This window comes from Geotrypetes seraphini, chromosome 14, assembly GCF_902459505.1.
Source record: "Geotrypetes seraphini chromosome 14, aGeoSer1.1, whole genome shotgun sequence".
NCBI lineage: Eukaryota > Metazoa > Chordata > Amphibia > Gymnophiona > Dermophiidae > Geotrypetes > Geotrypetes seraphini.
In genome coordinates, this window is record NC_047097.1 from 57,680,606 (window position 1) to 57,706,121 (window position 25,516).

A 25,516-nucleotide genomic window follows, 5' to 3' on the forward strand; every position below is an offset into this window, starting at 1 on the left:
GCAGCAGTGTTGCTCTATGTATTGGTTCAGTTGTTTGCAGACTACATTTTCAAGTAATTTGGTCAATATAGGGATTCCTGTGATTGCTCTGTAGTTTGAGGGAATGGATAAGTCTGCACTCTGGGTTTTGGGGATAGGAGTTAAGGCTACACGACCCATTTGGTATGGTAGGTGCCCATCCTGTAATAGGGAATTGAGAAATTTGGTTATCCATTGATTAATAGCGTCTGGTGCAATCACAAATAATTTATTGGGGAATTTATCAAGGTTACTGTTGCATGTGGATAGTTTAGTGAGGAATGTGTTGACTTCAGTTGTGGTTATAGGGGCAAAAGTGTTCCACATTCTGTCTGCAGGACAATTGCCATCTGCAATGGGTTTGTATGGTAAGTCGATCATGGAAGTGCTGGCCACCTGCAAACAGAGTTTATATTCTTACCTTTCTTTTGTCTCTGAACATCTCCTTGGCCATGGAAAGTGTCTGCATCAGCTATATACAGAACAGTTTCAGGCAGGATATACACCTTCTGTACAGAGAAAAGAAACAAGACACATACTATTATACCAATTCTACATCTTACAGAGTAACTTCTTTAGATAGCAGGGAGGATAAAAATCAATGATTTTAAAAAAATTTAAACACACATTGTTTTTGTTTAAATTGAAATTTTTAATAAAATGCTTTTTTAAAGAAAAAAATCTATCTAAAAGATAGTTTTCTATTTAAGACATATTCATCTTGAAATAAGGATTAGTTTTTAATTAAGTAGCACGAGGCTATATATTCATGCAATGTTTAAATATGGGAGTAAATGAATTCCATTAATCCATTCATAATGTCATGGACAATTTTTCTATCGAGAAAATATTATCACAGATGCTTGGTTTTGCATTTCTCAAAAAAAATAGTGAGTTTGTGTGTGCAGAGAAAACATGCTTCTTCTTCACAGCAAAAATGTTATAAAACATTTGTTCCTTTGCAAATTGATGTGTATAAAATCAACTTCTTACCTCTTTAAGTGCTAAGTTTATATATCTGCACAAGGAGCTAAGTGTGAGGAGGGAGGAGCAAGCCAAAAATGTTGTGATTTCATTATATTTCTTAAAGACTGTCTTGAGGAATTATCATATTTGAGCATATTTGTTACTACTACTACGCTACCAGACGCACGCAGCACTGCACAGAGTCACAAAGAGTAAGAAAACAGTCCCTTCTCGAAAGAGCTTACAATCTAAACAGGCAAGACAGACAAACAGGGTGTCATGGATACAGTTAAGGAGAAAGATTACTCTGATGGCTGGGTTGGAGAGCCGAGGGGAGTACAGGACAATCAAGCCTTTGTGACATCACTGATGAGATTGGCTCTTATTGGTGGAATGAGGCATTGTGACATCACAATCTCAGCTCCGCTTCCCAAAGACTGAAACTCTTCACACTACTACTACAATGAATTATTTCTATAGTGCTACCAGTCGTATGCAGCGCTGCACAGTTACAAAGAGTAAGAAAACAGTCCCTGCTCGAAAGAGCAGGCAAGACAGACAAACAGGATGTCATGGATACAGTTAAGGGGAACGGTTAATCAGCTGGCTTGGTTGGAGGGCAGAGGAGTAGGGTTAAGGATTGAAAGCTATATCAAAAAGGCGAGGTTTCAGTCTGCTTTTAAACAAGGGAAGGGAAGGGGATTGACGGACAAACTCAGGTAATTTATTCCAGGCGTAGGGGGCAGCTAGATGAAAGGAACGAAGTCTGGAATTGACAGTGCAGGAGAAGGGTAACATTAAGAGTGACTTATCTGAGGAATGGAGTTCTCTAGGAGGTCATTTTGATATAGTTGTTACGAAGAAATAAAGAGTTGAAACAAGCAGATATTCCTTTTTTAGGCAGTACCAGGTGGTATAATAATAAAATAACAGCATTGACTTTTTTTTTGTTTAGGGGAACCTATCATTAACCTAAAGGATTCTGGAAACTATCCACCTTCAAGATCACCATCCTTCTGTTCTACAGTTTCAGAGTTATATGTCCAGGATAGTGTTTCAGTCACATCCTATTGAAATAAACACTTTCACCAATGCAATAGAATGGAATGTCACAAAGATCAGTGCCTCTTCATGCAAAAGTTTGAAAATACATGGATTATGAATAATCCTTTTTCTGATAAAATCGTCATGTGGCTACGTTTTATAGACGATGTTTTTGTAGCCTGGAAAGGCTCTAAAGAGAACCTAGATGAGTTCCTTATATGGTTAAACTCTAGACATCGAAAAGTAGAGTTTAGTATGACTAGTCATCTGAACCACATTTCCTTCTTAGATGTCCTTATTACCAAAGAGAGTGATTCCATTAAAACCACAGTATACAAGAAAAACACAGATAGAAACACTTTTCTTGACTTTTCAAGCAATCACCCGAATCCTCTCAAACGCAGTTTACCCACTTCTCAGTTTTTCCGTTATCGTAGGCTATGTTCCGATATCGGAGATTACAAACAGAAAAGTAAACAACTATACTCCCGTTTAAAAAACAGGGGATATCCCTCAGCAGTTTTAAAGAAAGCCTATAAGAGAGCTAAATTCATCAATAGGGACCTCCTTTTCTTACCTCGGGAAACTGAGTCAACGGATAACATTGCTACTTGCATTCTAGAGTACTCTCCTAACATCAATAGTGTCTCAAAGATATTAAGACGCCACTGGAAAATAATGGATCTTCATCCTGTTTTCAGAGACATCCATTTCAGAATAGCTTTTTCACGACAAAAAAACTTTAAAGAACTTTTATAATAATAATAATAATAATAACTTTATTTTTCTATACCGCCATAGTCAGGTGACTTCTAGGCGGTTCACACTGTAAGAAGGCTGGACATTCAGCGAATAACAAGGTCACAATACAATACAATAAGTCAACATACAATACAAGACAAAACAATACAATACAATACAATGAGTGTATACCACACAGTACAATATAATACAACGAGTCTAAATATAATACAATACAATAAGTCTAAAGACAACACCACACATAAGTCTAATACAGTATCGTACAATGAGTCTAAATATAATACAATAGTGAAGAGGGGAAAGTACAGATTGGGGTTCAATGGGTAATGAGTAACTGAGCATTTCTTTAGAACTTCCATTTGAATTGGAGTACTATGGATAGCGAATATCTGAGTACATGAGGGGCATCTTGAGAAAGAAAGAAAGGCGTTTAAAGGGAGGGGAGTCCTAGTGCGGGAGGGGACGATTTTAGTCCGTGAATTTTTCGAATAGGGCGGTTTTGATCGATTTAAGTCCATCTGACATAATGGACCCCTGTCTGTCAACAACACAACCAACTGGACATTCTAAATGTGGAAAATGTTCCACCTGTACCATAACTCAAGAACTCTCAGAAGTTTTTACTCATCCGCTCACTAATCAGATTTTTCAATTGAAACACAGGACTTCTTGCACATCTACTTTTGTGGTCTATGTTTTCATCTGTCCATGTCCAATGATATATGTTGGTCAAACTACTCGTCCCTTTAAAACACGGGTCACCGAGCACAAGAGTTGTATACATAATAATAGACTACAAGCTCCTATGGTTACCCACTGTCTAGAACAAAATCATCAGTTCCTGGATTTGAAATGTTGTGTGATAGATCACATTAGTGAGGGGAATATGGATAGACAGCAATGTCTGTTGTGTGCCGAGCAACAGTGGATCCATAGATTAAACAGCGAGGAACCAGATGGACTTAATTCTAAACTGGAATGGAGTATATTTTACTAACGTTTCATGCTATACACTAAGGTATATATAAAATCATTTTTCTTCTACGTACCAGCCTTTGCAGTAACATTTGATTAATTTTTTTCATGTGTCAGCATTTACCACCGCAGCATTAATTCTTGCCATGTATTCACTTCCGGGTTTGTCACCCGGGAGTGCTATAAATATCCCAGTACAGTCGCGGTGCAGCCATCTTTTGATCTTGAGATGCGGTTTGCGTCCAGCTTAAAGGTATGTCCCTATGGCTTCTTTTTCAGTTTGTGAAGCCGTGCAACTGTCCAGTTTTTGACTTTAAAGCTTTGCTTTAATTCTGGTTTCAGTGTGATCGGATTGTTCTACACCCTGAGGCAGCAGATATGTGAAACGCTGGCCATCGTTGGTGTACCGATCGAAAATAGATAAGTGGATTTTTCCTCTATCTTTTGCACAACAGCCCTGCTTCAAGTTTACTATTATTGGGAGTTAGTCTGGAGGTTTTTTTGTCAGTGAGGTGTTCGCCTGACCACCTTGGACCACCATTGTGGTGGTGGAAGGGTTCTAATCTGAGGCTTTTTCCTCCAGTCATTTGACACTCCCTATATTGAAACTGCAGCAGCACTGATCTTTGTGACATTGCATTCTATTGCATTGGTGAAAGTGTTTATTTCAATATTATTGGCTTTTCACATTTCCGAGTTGTTTTTTGTTTCAGTCACATCCTATACATCATTTATCTATAGTATATCACCTAAAAGAAAAAAAAATTCTAACCATCCAGGAACCACCAAAGATAAGTTTGCAATAAAAAAGAGATTAGAAAAAAAGGTATTGATAAAAAAAAAAAAAATTGCCCAGTTGGTTTATGAAACAAACTCTTCTTTCCGTCTGATTGAAAACCCTACTTCATTAATATGGTCTGAGACCATGTTAATGAAGTAGGAATCCACCCAGCAGAGCAGATGTTGCAGGGAAACTGCTGAATAAAGTGTATGACTGAGAAATGGAGCAATGTACAATATGTCTAAAGGGTAAAATTGTTAACTTAATCCTGTTATATGTATTTGTAAAAGAACAGAAGACGGGAATGTCTTTCTTGCAGAAACAGTTGATACCTCAGGAAATGCACATACCGCAGAATATGTATAAGAAGTGGCAGAAAAAGCTCTAATAAAATGTAAACAAAAATTCATGTCTAGTACGCAGTTTAGTCACAGATAATACCATAAAACTTGTTAGCATGCATTACATCAATTTAGCACTCACTAAATTTTAGATTGTGCAGTGAACTGAATGTATGCTAACAAATGCATGCTCCTATTAAATATTTTCTACTGTACCTCAACTTGTTCTGACAGAATAGAAACATTTAAAATTGATTCATTATCTAAACCAGGCTTGTGCAGCCTTTAAAATAAGAAGTGAAAAAGACAGTAAACTACTTGCCTGCAGTTCATGAGCAATTGCACAGACCAGTGCATGTCCGTCAGATGCGCTGGGCCCAACAGCAGAGATCCAAGCCACTTCTTGCCTGCTCTTCATTATCCTATGAGCACACTCTCTCCATAACCGGCACACACTGAAAAATTTGTACAATTAACATCCAAGCAAATGTAATTGTATACACGATATTTCTAGATAAAGCAGCTTAATCTATGTTATAGACAGAATTTTACACATCCTTATTCTTGTAATCCAATACAAATAAATTATTTAAGCATAACAATAACATTGGATAGTATTTCATTGTGTCTTAAAGTCAGAGATGTTGTACTGCTTTTGAGTTACTAGTTCTTTCCAACTCCTATACAAATGCATGCAAATATGTGTATACTGCCTCTGTACATGTCTCTGATATACAGTGGAGAGAGGAAGGGGAATCTGAATAGATCAGCTCCTGAACATTCAAATGAAACGGAGCATAATAACTTACTGTATCTAACCATTAGATGTCACCATCAGATTTAAAAGGATAGATTTTATAGTTTGTTCAAACCAAGGCTGAAGACTTGAACAGTGGGGCAGAAAGAATTCCCAGAATGAGCCCGCCTCTCACAAAACGTGGGAAGGTTCCCAGTTTGAAGGTAAAACTTCAATGGATATGATTGTATCGGTTTCATATTGCTACTGATATTTATTTTATATCATAGCCAAACTAGAAAAAGACCTCAAACGCCCAAGTGTTTGAAATAATGATGAGTGAAAAGACTTTAAAGGGGCTTGGTGTCTCTCAGATTTGGACTGGGCTCTGGTGAGTCAATTGTCCAGGTACAAATAAGACTTGAATGCCTATTCTGCACAGGTGGGTCGTGACCACCACCATCACCATCACTCATGTGCTCTGGAAAAATGGAAATATGCAGATAGGCCTCTCTGTCAAATCCATTGGTGCCACTGATGCTATCACCAACCTCACCGTTTACATTCAGAACCGTGGAATTTTGAGGGCCTTATTCACCATTTTGAGATCCAGGATCAGTCTCTAGTCCTCAGAGCCTCTTTTTGGCATGATAAAGTATATTGAGCCCATATGCCTCTGCAACATTGCTTCAATATCCAGCAATTTCTGACCTTTGTCGCCTTTTCAGGCTTCCCCGCTGTAGAGTCCAGAAAAAGATCCAGAAGGGGATGACAGAACTCGAGTTTGAACCCCTCCTGCAGAATGTCCAGCACCAAGCGATCTGTGGTGATCTCTGCCCATACCTCCAAAAATGGCAAAAGCCTCCCTTCAATGTGGGGAGGCTCAGCCGTCAGCTTGGCGTCATAACTGCTTCTTTGGGGCAGGGACAGAGCAGGCTCCTGATAATTGCAGGCACCTAGCCCCTCCAAATCTTTTTCCGGCATTTGGAAATGGTCTCTGGCCTGAGGAACCTCCAGAATATTAGTGGTATCACCTGGTGACACAAAAAGTACAATGCCATGATCCCCGAAAGGATTGAGGCCTGCTGTCTGGCAAGAATTTTGGTTTATGGTCTTGTACACTAGCCATAAGGTCATCCAGGCCTTAAAAAAAAGTAACTGCCTCTTAAAATCACCTGACCACTTTTGAATCCACAGCATCCTATGGGCAGAGAGAGAGAGTAAGCCGACAGCTTGCTCACAACCTTGAAAAGGCCATACAAGGCATCTGTAATCAAAAATGGAAGATCTTTGTCCACAACAGTGTCCAGATCATGGTGCAACTTGGAGTGACAGGTTCGGATGACAAATGATGCCACCGTAGTCACTTTCAAACCAGAGGCTGCGGAGGTAAATATCCTTTTGAGCATAAAATCTATCCTGCAGTCTTGGGTATCCTTCAACAACACGCCACCTTCACTAGGAAAAGAGGTGCACTTGATAACTTGCGCCACCAGAGAATCCACCTTTGGGGAAACAAACACCTGATTAAAATGCAGCATTCATTGGATAGAGCTTGGTCACAGCTTTGGCCACCCGCAGTGGTCCTTCTGGCATCTCCCAGTGATTCATAAGCATTTTTGCGATGTCGGAATGCGATGAAAAACAAGACAACTGTGGCTTAGTGCTACTCATAAATGAGCACTGCATAGCCGATGCCTGAGGAATCTCCAGCTTCAACTCCTGGAGGGATTCAGAGATCATCCCTATCAGCGTTGCCGGTTTAAACCAGTGTTTCTCAACCTTTTAAATCCAAGTACCCCCTAAGCTTAACAAATACCAACCGAATACCCTCGTCCAAGCTCTGCTCCTGACTCCACCCCCAAAATAATAGTACTAATTGAAATGTAATTTCTTCCATCCATTTTTCATATACACACAATACAATCTTATTAATACATAATGGTAACCACAAAATTATAAAAACACAAAGCACACTGTACGAAGAGAACATGTTAATTATCATTTATATTCAGGTTTTTATCAAAGCGATCAAGTCAGATGACTTTAAAATATGTAACAACTATAGAAAACAGTAACAACTATAGAAAAATAGACAAATATAGTGCAAAATATAGATAGCACATATAAATTCTCAAAACTAACACATTTTTATCACTAAATTGAAAATAAAATCATTTTCCTACCTTTGTTGCCTAGTGAGTTCATGAGTCTCTGGTTGCACTTCCTTTCGACTGTGCATCCAATATTTCTTCCCTTCTTTCTGCCTCCTGCATGCTTTCCTTTCCTCCAGACCTCATTCCATTCCCCAACCAACATCTCTATCTGTCCCTCCATGAATCCAACTTTTTCTTCTTCCTCTCTCCCTGCCTGTCCCCTCCACTGAAGCCACCGCCGCCAAATTCTCCCTGCCCCACTGTGAAAGCTGTATTGTGGAGCATCTAACATCCAACACTGCCAGATGTTTCTCCGCTCCTGGAAACTGTGCTTTCTTAGGACATTTTTACTACCTTCTGAAACTATGATAAGGTACATCAAGTTCTGAGTTGTAAAACAACTTTTAATTCAATTCACCATTCCCACTGCAAAATAATATCTTAAATGGGTATTAGTGTCCACTATCCATTTTAGGTATTTCGCAGGAGGAAAGGTAAATTAAATGGCATGTTCCCTGAAGTTATGAATTTTATATTCTAAACTATTTAGCTTTATGCAACATTCATAAAGGGTGTTTTTATTGTTAGCAATTAATGTTGTGCATGGACTTTTGTAACAGAAGTTAGGGCTTCAACTCTTACAGCCAAGCTAGTCATATTTTTAGGTTGTCCATAATTAATGTGCATGAGATAAACTGACACATCACCATGATAGGTTTGTCGCTTCCATAGCCCTTAGTAGATAACTTGCTTGTTGAACTGGGGGAGGGGGTATTCGTTCTGCAAAGCTTTTGGCCTTAACTCAGAAAACTATATACTGTACCTGTATTTAGCATTACAACCTGACGGTAGTCTCCTTTCCCCTCTCATACCCACTTACCAAGCCGCCTTCAACAAGGATTTGATGGGAAGGAAGGTCAAAATTCGTTCCACCACTTCAGCTAGATTCACCAGAACATAAACCCCTTTGAAGCTCATCCTCCCGTCACACAGTTCCACAGCGGTTAAACGAGGGAGATGCAGCCACCCTTGATGGTCACGTCTTCCGACGGAGCTGCGCTGCCGGAGCGGGCGCCCAGCGTGATGACGTCATGGGGAAACTTCCGCAGGGTGGAGCCCTTTCGTAACTATGGAGACGGCAGACGCTCACTTGGCTTTGTCTTGTAATTTCCGCGAGCTGCAGATGCGCCTATGTTTTCCTACCCTGCACCGACGAAGTCCTAGCTGAGTGTACCGGTTTGTTACTTGGCACAGGGAAGGTTATTGATAGGTAAGTGAGAGTTGTTGGGCAGGGAAGGGAAGAATTCAACCTTTCCGCCTTATACAATGAGAGTTAGGAAGATAAGCAAATGTGTGTTATTCCCAGCAAGTCACGTTGGGACCAACCGAATTTCTTTAGCTGCACGTAAAGCTGGCGTTGACACTAATGTTAGCTCTGCAGTTTATTCTGATTTCTTCGTGGGTAGACGTGGCAATGGCATAAATGCTAAATCTTTGCTTTGAGCCCTTCTCTTTTGCGCATGCCCAGTGCTGTGCTGGTAGATGTGTATCAATGAACTTTGTTCAAGCACGCGAGCCCACACGTGCGGGCGCACTTGGCATAACTTCACTGGCTGGAATGACGAGCCCCGCCAGCTACCGTGTTTCCCCGAAAATAAGACAGTGTCTTATATTCATTTGGGGCCCAAAATAGGCACTAGGTCTTAGTTTCAGGTAGGGCTTATTTTTTTCATGTACATGATTATCTCACCCTTCACCCCAATTCTTTCCTTTCCCCCACATGTGCAACATCTTTCCTCCTCTCTCACCCATCCCCTCGTGCCTTCCCTCTGCAGCATCTTTCTATCCCTCCCAGCCCCCTGTGCAGCAGAACCCTTGCCCAGCTTCCATCCATCCTTCTCTCATGCACAACCCTTGAGCACCCCACAGCGCAGCTGAACTGCCACCCCCCCCCCTTTCCTCCCAACCACTCCCTGCCTACCATGAAGCACAGTTACTTTCCGTAACAGGTGTTATCCAGAGACAGCAGGCAGATATTCTTGACTGATGGGTGACGGCACCGACGGAGCCCCGGTACGGACAATTTTAGAGTGATTGGCACTCTAAGAACTTGGAAAGTTCTAGTAGGCCGCACGCACGAGTGCCTTCTCGCCCGACAGAGGCGCGCGGTCCCCAGTTAGGATAAGCCAGCTAAGAAGCCAACCCGGGGAGGTGGGTGGGACGCAAGAATATCTGCCTGCTGTCCCTGGATAACACCTGTTACGGTAAGTAACTGTAAATCCCAGGACAAGCAGGCAGCATATTCTTGACTGATGGGTGACCTCCAAGCTAACAAAAAGAGGCATGGAGGGAAGGTTGGCCATTAGGAAAACAAATTTTGCACAGGTTGGCCAAAGTGTCCATCCCGTCTGGAGAAAGCATCCAGACAATAGCGAGATGTAAAAGTATGAACTGAGGACCAAGTAGCAGTCTTGCAGATTTCCTCAATAGGAGTGGAACGGAGGAAAGCTACAGATGCTGCCATAGCTCGAACTCTATGGGCCGTGACAGAACCTTCAAGTGTCAGTCCGGTCTGAGCATAACATAATGAAATGCACGCTGCAAGCCAATTAGACAACGTACGTTTAGAAACAGGACATCCCAATTTATTCGGATCAAAGGACAGAAAGAGTTGGGGGAGTTGATCTGTGGGGTTTAGTACGCTCTAAATAGTAAGCTAGAGCCTGCTTACAGTCCAAAGTATGCAGAGCCTGTTCACCAGAATGAGAGTGAGGTTTCGGAAAGAAGACAGGCAGAACAATGGATTGGTTGAGATGGAATTCAGAGACAACCTTAGGGAGAAACTTTGGATGTGTACGTAGAACCACCTTGTCATGATGAAAGACCGTAAAAGGTGGATCTGCAACTAGTGCATGTAGCTCACTGACCCTCCTGGCAGAGGTAAGAGCAATAAGGAAAAGTACTTTCCAAGTGAGAAACTTGAAAGGAGTGGTAGCCAAAGGTTCAAATTGAGGCTTCATTAAGGCGGAAAGAACCACATTGAGATCCCAGATTACAGGAGGGGCTTTAAGAGGTGGTTTCACATTGAAAAGACCCCGCATGAACCTGGACACCAAGGGATCTGCTGAGAGAAGTTTTCCATGAACCGGCTCATGAAAAGCAGCAATAGCACTGAGGTGGACTCTGATGGAAGTAGACTTAAGGCCAGCGTCAGACAAAGAAAGCAGATAATCCAACAATGTCTCCACTGCCAGGGAAGTGGGATCAAGATGATGAAGAAGACACCAGGAAGAAAATCGTGTCCACTTCTGATGGTAACATTGCAGAGTGGCCGGTTTCCTGGAGGCATCCAGAATGGAACGAACGGGCTGAGACAAAAGAGTATCATGAGAAGTCAGCCCGAGAGATACCAAGCTGTCAGGTGCAGAGACTGGAGGTTGGGATGTAGAAGGGTCTCCTGATGCTGTGTAAGCAGAGAAGGAAACAGTGGAAGAAGAAAGGGTTCCCTTGAACTGAGTTGAAGTAGAAGGGAGAACCAATGTTGCCTGGGCCACCTTGGAGCAATCAGAATCATGGTGGCTCGTTCCCTCTTGAGCTTGAACAAGGTTCTTAACATGAGAGGCAGAGGAGGGAAAGCGTACAGGAACAGATTGGACCAATCGAGGAAAAATGCATCCACTGCCAGACGGTGAGGAGAGTAGAGTCTGGAGCAGAATAGGGGCAGCTGGTGATTGTGAGGAGCTGCAAAGAGGTCGATCTGAGGAGTGCCCCATTGAGCGAAGATGGACTGCAGAGTGAAAGGATCGAGTGCCCACTCATGAGGCTGGAGAATTCTGCTGAGCTTGTCCGCTAAGGAATTCTGTTCTCCCTGAATGTAGATAGCTTTCAGGAATAGATGGTGATCTACGGCCCAAGCCCAGATCTTCTGGGCTTCCTGGCACAAGAGGCGAGAGTCTGTCCCACCCTGCTTGTTGATGTAGTACATTGCAACTTGATTGTCTGTGCACAGCAGGAGGACTTGAGGAAAGAGAAGATGTTGGAAGGCCTTGAGGGCATAAAACATCGCTCTGAGTTCCAGGAAATTGATGTGATGCTTCATTTCTTGAGCTGTCCAAAGTCCTTGAGTTTGGAATTCGTTCAAGTGAGCTCCCCAGGCGTAAGGGGAGGCGTCGGTGGTGATGATAAGTTGATGAGGAGGTAGATGGAAGAGAAGACCTCTGGAGAGATTTGAGGATATCAACCACCATTGTAGAGACTGACGAAGAGATGATGTCACAGATATGTGACGTGAGCAAGGATCCATCGCTTGGGACCACTGGGTAGCTAGGGTCCATTGAGGAGTGCGCAGGTGAAGACGTGCGAAGGGTGTGACATGAACTGTGGAGGCCATATGACCCAAGAGTATCATCATTTGCTTGGCAGAGATGGAACGTTGTGGAAGCACCTGCTGACATAGAGATTGAAGCGTTTGAAGACGGTTGGATGGCAGGAACGCTCTCATGAGGACTGTGTCCAAGACCGCTCCAATGAATTGAAGTCTCTGAGTGGGGATGGGATGAGATTTGGGTAAATTGATCTCGAACCCCAGAAATTGAAGAAACAGGATGGTCTGGGTGGTGGCCTGAAGTACTGTCTGAGATGAATTGACCTTTATCAACCAATTGTCCAGGTAAGGAAACACCTGAAGGTGGTGGGAACGTAGAAAGGCAGCCACCACAATCAGACATTTGGTAAACACTCTTGGAGAGGAGGCAAGACCGAAGGCCTTGTATTGGTAATGACAACGATTGATCATGAAGCGTAGGTACTGCCTGGAGGCCAGATTGACCGGATGAAGAAGCCCCACAGCTTCATCACACAGAAGGCCCCAGCAAGAAGGCTGCTGGCCCAACACTCCTCTGCCAGAAGGTATTTATGGTTGGGATCGGTTGGGAGGGAAGGGTGGAGGGTTAGCAGGGGTTGAGAGGGAAGGGTGGAGGGTCAGCAGGGGTTCAGTGGTGTGGCTGCACAGCAGGGAGAAGTGCAGCTGCCTACAACTAGGACTTATTTTCAGGGGTAGGGTTTATATTAAGTCATACCCCAAAAATCATGCTAGGGCTTATTTTCAGGGAAACACGGTAGATAAAGGGGCTGCCGCCACTTGCTTCTGGCTTGAGCCATATACTGGGGCTTCTTACTCTCTTGGGCTTGTGGCTCAGAGCTGGAAACAAGCGATAGGCAAATAAATGAACTGACAGGGCCACACATAGCAGCTACAAAGGTAAGAGTGTTCAGGAGGGGGGCCGAGCTGAGCTCAAATTTCCCCGTAACTACTTTAACAGACTCCTAAAATTCTTAAAAACTTAACACTCATTTGAAGGTTCTTTTGCTCTGAACACTTTGAGCTCCTTTTCACATACATAGCCTAAGTACCACAGCACTGATTCTTGTTCATGAAATGTAAGTATTGATAAAGTTATATCTTCACATATTCATTCAGACCAAGTTTTTTTAAAGAGTAGATTTGGATAGACAATACAATATTATTCTCTCATTTAATCCATTCTGCCCAGTCAAAAAAAAGAAGCTTTACTAGCAGTTCGCATCAGTAAGAAAAAAGGTTTTGACCAGGTAGAGCAGAATTGTTTCCTGCCGTCTATAATTTTAATCTCCCTTAAATCATATATAATGTTAATCAAACTGATAAATACATTTCCTTCAGCAAGAATAGCTGCCAATGATGAATTATCAGACCCCTTTACTGTATATCAGGGGTGTCCAACCTGCAGCCCCGTGAAGTATTTTGTGTGGCCCCGGTCGAGGATGATTCAGTGTTTTCCTCTGCTGCTCCGGTGTTTACCGTTTTGCCAGCTCCCTCCTCTGACTTGGTGCAGCGTTTGCACATTTGTGCGACCCCAGAAACATTTTTTTTGGCCAATGCGGCCCAGGGAAGCCAAAAGGTTGGACACCCCTGCTGTATATAGAGGTACTAATCATGGATATCCACTATTTAACTTAGCTCTATCTAGAAGCTCTTTTTAATTCAAATTAAAAAATGTTCACAGATAAAAGAAATACAAGTTAATAATATAAAATTCAAATTATCTGTGTATGCAGATGACATTTATTCAACCTATAAAGTTCTTTAGTAAAACTTATAGAAATAATCTCTTTTTCCTACATTTCAGGTTACAAGTAAACTTGGGACAAAGCTGAATTAATGCCACAATTATTGTCTCCTGTTTAATATTCTCAATTGTCCTTTTGCATGGGTGTTGAGCATACCTAGGAGACTCGGTGGTGTCTTGTAGGGTGCCGGCTGTTTTCCATGCCTCCAGCTGTCAGTCCGTAGGGGTAGAGGTGCAAGCAGGCATGGAGTCTGACTGGCAGCCTGAATATCAGTATCATGGAGGCATTCTAGGCAGTGGTTCTCTGATTCTAGCTACTGTGAGAGAACTGCGGCAAATTTCCAGCATTTCAGCACAGGTCACAGTGAGTAAAGTCCGGTAACTCGTGCTTGTGAGGTAACTCGGGAAGGGGGGGGGGGGTGTCTTAATTTTGCAGGTTTCAAGGTTTCTTTATGTTCCCCCACCTGAAAAATCCTAAAATCACCATTTTTAATATTTACTATGTATGGAAAATATCGTGGCCATCTTGGATTTTTTGCCAACCTTTTTTTCAAAAGTTCCCCGATTCTCCAAAACTGCAATTTTTGTCTCTAAACTTGTTGGGATGGAGTCCTTGGGCTCTCCTAATGTGACTTCTTGCCGGGATTGTGCTTTTGGAGCGTTTTTGCGCCACATGTTGCGTGGTGCAGCCAAGAGTGGCAGCAGCACAAAGCTTAGCCTCTCCCCTGCTTCAGCAGGCGACTAAATGTTCAGATAGCCTGGCGGGGCAGCTTATTTTGTTTTTGGGGCTCAGCATGACTGATAGTTCAGTGCACAAGACTGCAGACCCTCCGCATTATTCATCACATTCTTCAGTCATCTCAGGGTGACTCTGTCTCAGGAGCCAGACGCCTTTGTAGACTTTATGGCATATTTGTTACTTCTATGTAAAGGGAGCATTAGCATACACTTATGAAATGTTATTAAATGCTGTACTGTTTGTAAATATATAAAATCCTATTTAAGATAAAGATGGGCTCTGTTTCCTGGATCCTTATGTTTCCTTGTAAAAGAAAACAAGGACTTCCAAGAAGCAGAGAGACGCTCTACCACTTTAAGTATTAATTTTAATTTATTTTTTGGTCCTTTTACTAAGCTGTGGCTAAAAGTGACCTTAGTGTGCCCTTTATATGGGCTTTTCCTGTGTGCTAAGGCCATTTTTACTGCAGCCATAAAATGTCCGATTTTCTATTTTTTTTTTTTTTTTATTAGTGGCCATGTACTAATGCTGCCATCTTGGCATTTCTGAGAAATCTGCAATAAATAGTACTTGAAGTATTGTTTTCCTCTTAAGTGTATGAAAACTGTAAATAAATAAGCCTCATGATATCTCACCCTCAATTGTCATCAATTTTTCATCAAGTGAAAATGAAAGTGCAGAACAAATCCTTTTAAAATGGATCTTTATTTATAAACTTGATGCAAGTTTACAAAATTACTGTACATCACTGAATAATTCTGCAATGAAAAATGAAATCCAAAACCAAAAGCATGCCAAATATGTTATTGGTCAATCTGCTAACCAACCAAATATTAAAGAATTCAAGAATGTATTCAAGATTTTAGCCTCAGGTTTAAAGGAACGTAATGCTGAAAGAGGGCCTTTCACTTAAAGGTCATTATCTGAGCAATTGTATACCAGGAGTTTAAACAAATGTACTTACAACAACAACAAACACAACAATAAAAAAGGGCAGAAAACAGGATGAGAGTCAGCATTCACTATGGTACCTAAAGGGGGGAAAAAAAGGCTAAAAGCTCTTTTAAACAAAGATACACAGATCTGGAGGAGTGCCAAGTCTCTCGCAATTTACTGCTGGATCTATTAGCTGAATGCATACACATGAAAGAGGATCCTAGCTGCTTGAATAGGGGTAAAACCCTCAAAGTTAACATGTTTTTAATAAAATGGAGAGGAAAAGAGACAAGCTTTTGGGCTTACAAAGTGCTTAATCCCTGGTGTACACCCTGATAGCATAAAGATGACCAATCTCCCTGGACAAATACAACACAAATTCAGGTAAGGCAATAACAGAGGAGTTAGTATTTCAGAATCTTTTCTCTAAATGCCATGCTAGCTCTTGTCCATCTGTCCATCTCGCTGCCACATTCAGAAGTATGGCAACTGTGACTTTTCAAGTACTCCGACGTCAATGATGCATGTTTTGCTGTACAGCTTGGTTTGTTATACCTTCTGCTTACTTAATATTTAACCTTTGTTCCTTCAGATCACTATACAAATAATTTCAACCATCTTTTAATAATAAAACCTCTATGCAAGCTCTATAACTATGTGTGACACTTCACACCAGAGAGTACCTTTTTTCTTTCCAAAACGAAGCAGTGGAAAAATAAAGGCATCCTCCATACAACACCATAACACCCTCACCAAACTTGTGCAGAGAAAAAATTCCCTAACTTCCTTTGCTGGTTTTATTCATATCACCTTAGGCAGGATGAGAGGAGACAAGACTAATCCAGCCCTGGGTCAATATAAAACAGTAATCCACAGAAGCACCATAGTCTGCCTGAAGATCAGGACAACCATGTGACACTTATTCCATAACTAAAGAAAGAATTACAGAATCATCATATTAGGCCTATATACAAGTATAAGGTTAGAAAGAGGCTATAACTCTGTAGGTCGAATGCTGGATCTACTGCAGAAGTGGCTCAAACATGGAGCAAGCTTCACTTCTGTATCATGCCTGGGTTTGTTCCTGTTTTATTCTCTACCACATGCCTCCTGATCAGCAGTCAGCAAAGAATGTTTGAAAATAGTGTTTTCAATTTTAGTATAGAATTTAAGTGCTTCCTTTTTTTTCTTTTAAGGAAGAGAAAATATGAAAAAGTGCGACTCTTGCACACTTTGTTAGGCACATTAATCCATGTAGCATACATATACAACAAAGTCAGGTTATGAGCTTCTGGAGGGAGTGAAACTATAGGAAAGTGATACAGTCCTAATCTTCTTAAATAGATCATCCAATGTACAATGTCCCAAGAATAGCTGGTATCTGCACAGCATCAAATAGGAAAGTTGTTCAAATGTTTAAATTACTGCATGAATGTGTGCTCTCTCCCCCTTCCTCCAATCACTGATTTGGCAAAACCATAAAGGCTTTTCATTTAGACCAGGAAATTACTGATATTTACTAGAAATGACTTTTTTTAAACAGTATTAAAACAAAATATTACAATTCTAGTCTTTACAGTCAACAAGTTTAAAAGAAATTTCTTAATGAGGCACGCAAAAAAAAAAAAAAAAAAAAGAAGAAAAAGCAGTAAGTGAAAATGCCTTCTCCCCTTGCATGTAAACAGTGCTAGACAACCCAAGTACACACCTTTAGAGCTGGGAATGTATCAAAGAAATAATTTGCTCCTTTCTCTGACGTGCTCTCATACTTTGCCTACTTTGTTGGACAACTGATTTAACTTGTCAAAGAGTGTAGCCAGGTACCATGTAAAGAACCACATAGGTAAATAACATTTTCTTTTGTATCTTTTAGCTTTGCATACCCACTACGAGAAGGGCATTTCAAAACAGGTCATCTTGAATCAGCCAGTTGAAATACTTTCCAGTGAAATATAATGCATCTGTCTGTAAGCTGCATCTTAAAAACAAAAAAGCCCACAACCCAGTGGCAATTCACAAGCGGGATTCTATGAACATTACTACCTCCATTCCAAAAGACCTTCAAACATTTTTTTTCTAATGATAAATGGAAGAGGGGAAACAGTCCAATATACTTGATCCACACTGAAGGCCAAAAAACTGCTCAATGCAACATACTTATGAAGAGCAGAATGGGAAGGCTGGAACTCATACTGGATGTCAAGAAAAGAACTTATTCACTAACGAATCTAAGAGCTAAAGTACGCAGTAGAGCTGTTAACAGGAGTACGCCTAGCTTGTGTCTCTGTATTGGAAAGATATAGAAAAAGCTCATTTGACATTGGTCCAGGTATGCAAGTGTCCATAGTGTTACCCATCTTCCTTCGGAGGAGTGTACCATCCTAAAATGAAAACAAATAAGGCAGAAAGTATTAAAGCACTGTTGTTCAAGAAAATATAGTTCTATTGAAATCTGCTTTCTATTCAAGTCATTTCTCTGTCTCTTCTGTGATCCTAACATGGAATGAACCTTTGGACCTTTCTGTATAGTCAACTGAATGTTGCCGATGAACCCATGTATAAATTTCAGTACTGAACTGCACACAGTCCAAGCCAGTGCTCAGATGGTATCTTGTATGGATTTACATACACATCTCCCTTTTACAGCTGAGTGCTGGTCATGGAGGTGTTCGATGGTCTGGTTTGTTTTATTGATGCCTTGTTATTGAGGCATCTTGTATGACTTATGGAATTTTATATTTTGATGTATGTGTAGGTTTGGCCAGTTTTGGCCTGAAATGAAATTTGTCGTTGATGCGATGTGTATGTTATATTTTGATTTGCTATGTAAGTTTGTAATTTGTTATAATGCGTCTCTGAAGTGTTTTGTACGATAAATGTAAATCTTTTATTTTGTATGTTAATATATAACTCGCTCTGGATAAGGGCGGGTGAAAAATAAACAAACAAATAATTGGGAAAGTATGCAGGGGAGCTACCTGTGGTCTTTGTAGCTACTCATATATTTGAAAATTGCTCTGTTGTGCTAACACAATCCATCTTCTCTATGGTATTCATGATAGATAGTTTTATAACGACACTATTTTGATCCCACCCAGTTCTTAAGATAGTCATGGAAAGAATTCTTAGAACTGCTAAAATTTTTTTGTTATAGATTGATGAAATGCCTTTTTTGTTTTAACCCTTTATAAATTTATAAACAATATGTCATGTGTCATCCAGAATGCCTCTTGGAATGTATTCATTATATATATATTTTTTTCAAAGGCTTGATACACTGCCATTAGTGCATCAGCATAGCAAAGTGGCTAGAGATTTAAAAAAAAAGTCAGGCTAGAAAGAGGACAGAGAAGATGACTTGATAAAGGGTGAGAAAGATGGGGAGGAGCAGGACACTGGGAGGTCCAGGGATCAATATTATTCAAAGGTTAGTTGGAAAATCCAAGTCTTAACTGCTCTCAGTGTTTGAAAAGGAAGATTTGAGATGGGGAGAGGAAATTTCATATATTAGGACCAAGATAAGAGAAGGCATAGTCTCTGGAGATGTCAAGATGGAGGTGTGAAGGAGGAGAAGTACTGCCTAGGATGAAGGAGCAGTACCTGGCATGTAAGGGAATGGGGTACGAGGGAGAGGGCGCTAAAATATTTATGGTAGGAGCAGAAAAGTATCAATTAGGAATCAGTGTAAGACTTGAATTTTAGTCAAGACGTAAGAGGAAGCAAGTGCTCATTCTTCAGTAAGGAAGAAAATATGATCATATTGACATTATGCAAAAACTAACTGTGGATTAGACAAGATGATGACCATAATAAAGAGCACTGCAATAATCCAGACATGAGAGAAATGATAAGTAGTAAGACAAGAATTCTGAGGAGCTCAATAGGCAAGACAGGTTTAGTTGAATGGATGGAAAAAAAAAAAAAAGGGAAAATGAGGTTTGCACAATCACTTTGAGACTTGAAGGAGCATTTGAGATTCAAAGAAATGCTAAGGATATGGGAGTGTGTCCCAAAAAGGTAGAATGGTGTCTTATTAGAAGTAGAGATGGAAATGCATAGCTTCACACAGCAGAATTAACAGATGATTATCCTGGAGGCAGCCAACCACGATTTGGAGGTAGGTCTGAAAAGGATGAAGGAAGAGTAAAAAGAATTTGGACATCACCTGCTTAGCACTCATTAAAATTATAAGGCAAAACCTGCAAACAAGCCCATCAGGATTCAACCAGTTTCTATTCCATTGTTTCCAGTTTATTATGATTATCTTTATTTGATATACCACAATTCCTCTGCAGATATCAAAGCGGTTTACAATACATTGAATAGTAAGCAGGTACTCTAAGTAGTTTCCCTATCTTCTCAGGGGGCTCACAATCTAACTATGGTACCTGGGGCAATGGAGAGTTAAGTGACTTGATAGGGTCACAAGGAGCAGCACTTTCATCTCATGGAAAAGAATGTGCAAAATGTGACAAACTAGTAGTCAAGTACCAGATTACTTCCATCACTGTCCTAATTTGAGTTAACCACCTAACACTAAAGGCAGTATGGCTCAAATTAGAATACATAGCATGGTTGCCATTCCCAGTGCTGTATAGTAACTAAGGTTTTGTCACTTTTACTTGTAAAAAAGTACAAGATAACATGGGATGGTGGGGAGGGGAGGGGGGAAGACGACGACTCCTCATTCAGATCCTAGAAGATGACAACAGGAGCAGCAGAGTATACAAAGAGAAGAAACAGAGGATCTAGGGAATAGTAGCAAGAGCTACATACTTGCTGATGCCATTTCTCAAAGCTAGACAAAGTTGGGGGTCACAGGTACCTTAAAGGGAAGGGAGGATAGTAAAAGATTTATCTGTGTTAACCAATCATACCAATGTCTAAAAAAAGAAGGGGAACTATATCACCAGAAAAGTTCTGATATTTAGGGTAAGCCTAGGCTAATTTGAAGCTATTCTTTAGTATTGCTTAGGGAGGGATCTGAGTAGGATGTAGAAATACAGCAGATTAGAAGATTTGCATAGGTCACACAAATGCACTTTGGAGGACTTGTAGAAGGTAGTGCACAGTGACTGCCATAATACAAGATCCATTCTTAGGCCTGCATAATTGAAATATGGCTGTGTTATTGAACAATTAGAATAGTTATTTTGATAATTAAGGTCCCTTAATGTGAATATGCTATCCTATAGCAGGTGTTCTGAGGACAAGCATATATTCTCACATGTGGGTGAAATCATCCACACAACCCAGTATGAACACTGTCAAGTACTTTGTCACTTTAAATCTTTAGGCAGTGCCCATACCATGTGTGTGCAGGTGCCTTCCTGCTCAATGTCAGCACGTAGGACTATCAGTTTAGTAAAAAAGCTAAGCAGCCAACTAGGAGAGGTGGGCGAGTTGTGAGAATATGCCTGTTGTAATCAGAGAACACCTGGTTCAGGTAAGTATCTTCACTTTCTCCGAGGACAAGCAGGCATAAAATCTTCACATGTGGGATTCCAAGCTGCCAGGATTATGGCCACATCCAACAGGGCTGGAGGGAAAGTTAACTTTTAGGTAGTGAAAAGATTCTGCAGAACTGCTTGTCCAGACAGACTGTCTTCTGGAGTTATGTTTACCTCTCATTACTGTTTAGAACACATCTATTGAGGATCAAGTAGCTGCTTTGCAGATGTCCTCTATAGATGCACAGCAGAAGTAGGCTATTGAGGTAGCCATAGTTCATACATTGTGGCCTGTTACTTGGCTTTGCAGTGGCAGCCCAGCCTGAATATACGTGAAGATACATTCCGCTAGCCAAGTGGAGATGGTTCTTTTGGAAACAGGAACCCCTAGTCTGTTAGGGTCAAAAATTACAGAGTTGGGAAGACTTCCTATGAGGTTTAGTCCAGTCTATGTAGTATGCCAGAGCACATCTACAATCCAAGGTATGAAGCACTGTTTCTCCGGGATGGTAATGAGGCTTAGGAAAGAAAACAAGCAGAACTATGGACTGGTTGAGATGGAATTCTGAGACAATTTTAGGAAGGAATTTGGGAAGTGTTCAGAGGACCACCCTGTCATGAAATAATTTTGTATAGGGAAGATCTGAAACAAAAGCTTTATAAAGGAGAATGACCTTCCAAGTGAGAAGTTTCAAAGAACAAGATGTGAACAGGTCAAAGGAAGGCTTCAGAAAGAACCACATTAAGATCCCAAGCAACAGGCAGAGGTTTAATAGGTGGTTTTGTGTAAAATAGGCTTTTCATGAATCAAACTATCAAGGAATGAACAGATAAATGCTTCTTGTCCAGATGCGAGTGGAATGCACTGATCATGCCAAGATGAACTCTGAGTTAATCTTTACACTAAATAAAATTGATATAGAAAGTAATCCCATATTGATGGAAACGTATTGATGGTAGTAGGTTCTAGAGAATGCAATGCAGCGGTAACAGTGGAAGGTTTCCTAGAGCTTTCTATGACAGCAGATACTGCAGCCGAAAGGTGGTATGAGTTTACATGCAGGACTCTTCCTCCTTCATCAGCAGCTGTGCTTCAGGAGTAGCAAGATATGACATGGACTTCCACTGCAGATTAGAATACAACCCTCTCACTTTTATTTTACTGTATATCAGTTTATGGCATTTCACGTAATTCTAAACAAAATGTGGCAAATTCTAGTTTGTTACATCGTCTTAACTTGTGAAGATTTATCAGGTTACAAATAACTGGAACAATACAGAATAAAACAGAACTGGAATAAAAAGGAGAAACTGCTATCCACATACCATTTTTCTCATGTATCTGTACTAGAGATTTATACGACTGCTGTGCTCTTGCCAGATTATATTGATTCTAAAAGAGAAGGAGACATTCAGGTTTTATTGGGCTAGGACAAAAGCTAGAACACAAACACATATTGCAGGTTATGCAAGAGTTTTATCATTAGCTAAACACATTAAATACAGTACAATTTATTCAAATCTGTTCCTTGGCAATACATGAAGTTTTATCTGAGTCAAAATTTACAAGAGTCAGTCGTGTCCATATGCAGAATCCTTCGTTTTCCTCAAATAAACAGAAACACTGGCAGGATCATCTGCTGCTGCATACCATATATACTCAAATATAAACCAACCCGAATATAAACACAGAGGCAACACCCCCTCTTCCCACCCCCAAAAAAAAGAGGTAGTAAAAACATTGATTCGAATATAAAACAGGGGAGTTATATTCAAGTGCCCTGTCTTGCACCCAGCCCTCCTTTCCTCCCTCCTTCCCTTCCTACACAGCCCACTAGAAGCCTGAAACCCTGGTTGTCCAGCAATAAGCCGGGTGATACTCAGGCCTGAAAGGAGAAACATCTGAGGCAGAAGAAACAGCAATACAGAAAGAATCAGAGCAGACAGATGTTTAGCCATACTGACTCTGTTGGGGATTAACAGAAAGAAGATTACCATAGGTAAGAACCTCATATTTCATTCTGTTACATCCTGCTCTGGAGTCGGTACGATAGGCGACGTACCAAAGCAATGGCAACATCTATGGTGGGAAAGAAGAGCCTGCCACAATACCGAGGTCCCAAAGGCGGCATCAGACCGAGCCAGATAAACCACTCGAGACTGCCCACAAAGCTGGTTGACTGAGCTTTGAGAGAAATTGGCAGATGCTTACCACAAGCGATGTAATGCAATGAAATGGCCATGCGGATTCATGTGGCAACAGAGGCCATGGACGCTGGACTACCCTGCCTGGATTGGCTAGTCAGGACAAAAAGATGGTCAGAAAGATGAAAGTCATTGTAAGTAGTGAAATCAGACTCGTTACATGTTCAGTCGTCTCAGAATCTGATCTTTCGGTTCCGATCCCGTGGCACAAAAAGCAGGCAAATGAACTTCCTAATTGACATGGAAATCCAAAGGAAGGAACCATGTGGAAGGAAACCTCCGCCTCCATGATTTGTAGAAAGGGCTCTCTGCAAGAGAGCCTGCAGCTCCAATTTAAGCCTTGCTGAGACAATTACCATGAGGAAAACTGTCTTGACCGTAAGGTCCAGAAGGGATGCATCCTTGAGCAGCAAGCCCTTTCAGCACAACATTAAGATTCCACATAGGAATGGGCTGTCACAGGGGTGGCCGCAAGTGAAGCACCTTGCTGGGAATTCTAGTCACATCTGGATGAGATGCAAGTGAACTGGAACCGCTGTGCACTATAAACAGGAAAGGCCAGCCACCTGTACCTTGAGGGAAGCCATCGCCAGGACTCTCTCAAAACTGCCCTGGAAGAAAGCTAGAACCACAGGAATGGGAGCCTGCAACATCTCTACCTGGTTTCTAGCACACCGCTGCTGGAAAGCCTTCCAAGCCTTGGCATAAGCCACCATGGTAGGAGGTTTTCTTGGACCTCAAAAGAGTGGCAATGACTACGTCAGAGTAGCCCCTCTGTATCAAGGCCCTGCGCTCGAGCCATGCCGTAAAACCAAAGCGCTGTGGGTTCTCCAAGGGAACCGGACCCAGACTGAGCAGGTTATAATGCAGAGGGAGTTTGAGCTTCTTGTCCCACTGAAGACAAATGAGATCCACACACCACAGACAGTGAGGCCAGTCCAGAGCCTACTACATGCCCCTAAGACTCTATTCCCACCCCTCTACTAGACCCCCATCTCACATACCGTTATCCTCCCATATGTCATATTCTCAATCTGTTTCCACTGCAACTGTCCCTGTTGCCTTCAAACATGCAGTGATTAAACCACGTCTCAAAAAAACTCTCGCTGGATATCTCCTACCCATCCAACTATCACCCTGTCTCCTTCCATTCCTATCCAAGATACTCGAGCGTGCTATTCTCCGTCGTTGCCTGGACTTCTTTTCAACTCAACGGATTCTCGATCCTCTACAATCAGGTTTTCGCCCCCAACACTCCACAGACACTGCCCTCACTAAAGTCTGCAGTGACTTGTTCATGGCCAGATCTAAAGGCCTTTACTCTATCCTCATCTTTCTTGACCTGTTTGCTGCCTTCAATACTGTTAATCACAGCTTACTCCTTGATACGCTCTTCTCATTTGGATTCCGTGAATCTGTCCTATCCTGGTTTGCTTCCTACCTTTCCCAACGTACTTATTAGTGTATGTGTCGGCAGGTCCCCTTCTGCTGCTACTCCACTAGAGGTTGTGATGTTTCAGATTTGACAATTGCACCCCAAGATAAGGCTCCTTCATATCTCAAGATTGCCTCTTACTTTGAGAGGAAAATAAAGATCCTTCGCCAGTCTCGTTCCTCTTTATCTGATATTGAGCCGATATCCGCAAAAGTGTTTATGGACGCTTGTTTGGTAAATCTGAGTTGGCATTCTTTTGAATTACCAAATTAAACCCAGTTTAAAACCTATATCTAAAATACACTAAATCATTCTGTAAGTTGGATCCTTGTTCACCAAATATTATGCTGACTTCAAGTCCTACTTTTCAGAAAGATCGTTACAATTGGTTGATTTCTATGTTGAATAAGGGAGAATTTCCAAAGGGAGCGGGAGCTTGTACTGAGATGCTGTCTGAGTTTCTGGCAAAATGTTTCCTGATTTTTGCCGAAACCCACCTTCCTCCCATGAAGCAGCAGCGGCAGTGGTGGTCCTGACTCACCAAAACCCTCCCTCTCTCCATCACTTACATTAAGCAGCAGCAGTGGTGGTCCAGATCCTCGAAGCAGCAGCCACAGTGTCCTAACCTGCCAACCCCCTTCCCTCACTTATCCGAAGCAGCAGCAACACTGTAAACAGGCTGTGTGTGGCCAGCCCCAGCAGGGCCTTTCCTCTGCCGCATCACTTCCGATGCGGCAGAGGAAAGGCCCTACCAGTGCTGGCCGCAAGTAGCCTTCAACATATTTATAAATGACCTGGAAATTGGTACGAGTGAGGTGATTAAATTTGCAGACGATATAAAGTTATTCAGAGTAGTGAAGACACA

The 25,516-nt window shown here is 41.5% G+C and overlaps 2 protein-coding genes across 2 annotated transcripts in view; both read right to left on the bottom strand.

The window, feature by feature from the left end:
- FBXO22 (F-box protein 22) overlaps positions 1 to 8,858 on the bottom strand; it is a 34,437-nt gene extending 25,579 nt beyond the window's left edge. Inside the window, exons 1-3 of the mRNA XM_033920680.1 lie at positions 8,660 to 8,858; positions 5,210 to 5,342; positions 440 to 527 (exon numbers count right to left, since the gene is read on the bottom strand). Of these exons, the coding sequence (XP_033776571.1) occupies positions 440 to 527; positions 5,210 to 5,342; positions 8,660 to 8,757 (319 nt within the window). The 5' untranslated portion in view covers positions 8,758 to 8,858. The remainder of the gene's footprint in view (positions 1 to 439; positions 528 to 5,209; positions 5,343 to 8,659) is intronic.
- Positions 8,859 to 15,311: 6,453 nt separating this feature from the next.
- Positions 15,312 to 25,516, bottom strand: part of UBE2Q2 (ubiquitin conjugating enzyme E2 Q2) — an 86,196-nt gene continuing 75,991 nt past the window's right edge. Inside the window, exons 12-13 of the mRNA XM_033921054.1 lie at positions 22,338 to 22,404; positions 15,312 to 17,942 (exon numbers count right to left, since the gene is read on the bottom strand). Of these exons, the coding sequence (XP_033776945.1) occupies positions 17,911 to 17,942; positions 22,338 to 22,404 (99 nt within the window). The 3' untranslated portion in view covers positions 15,312 to 17,910. The remainder of the gene's footprint in view (positions 17,943 to 22,337; positions 22,405 to 25,516) is intronic.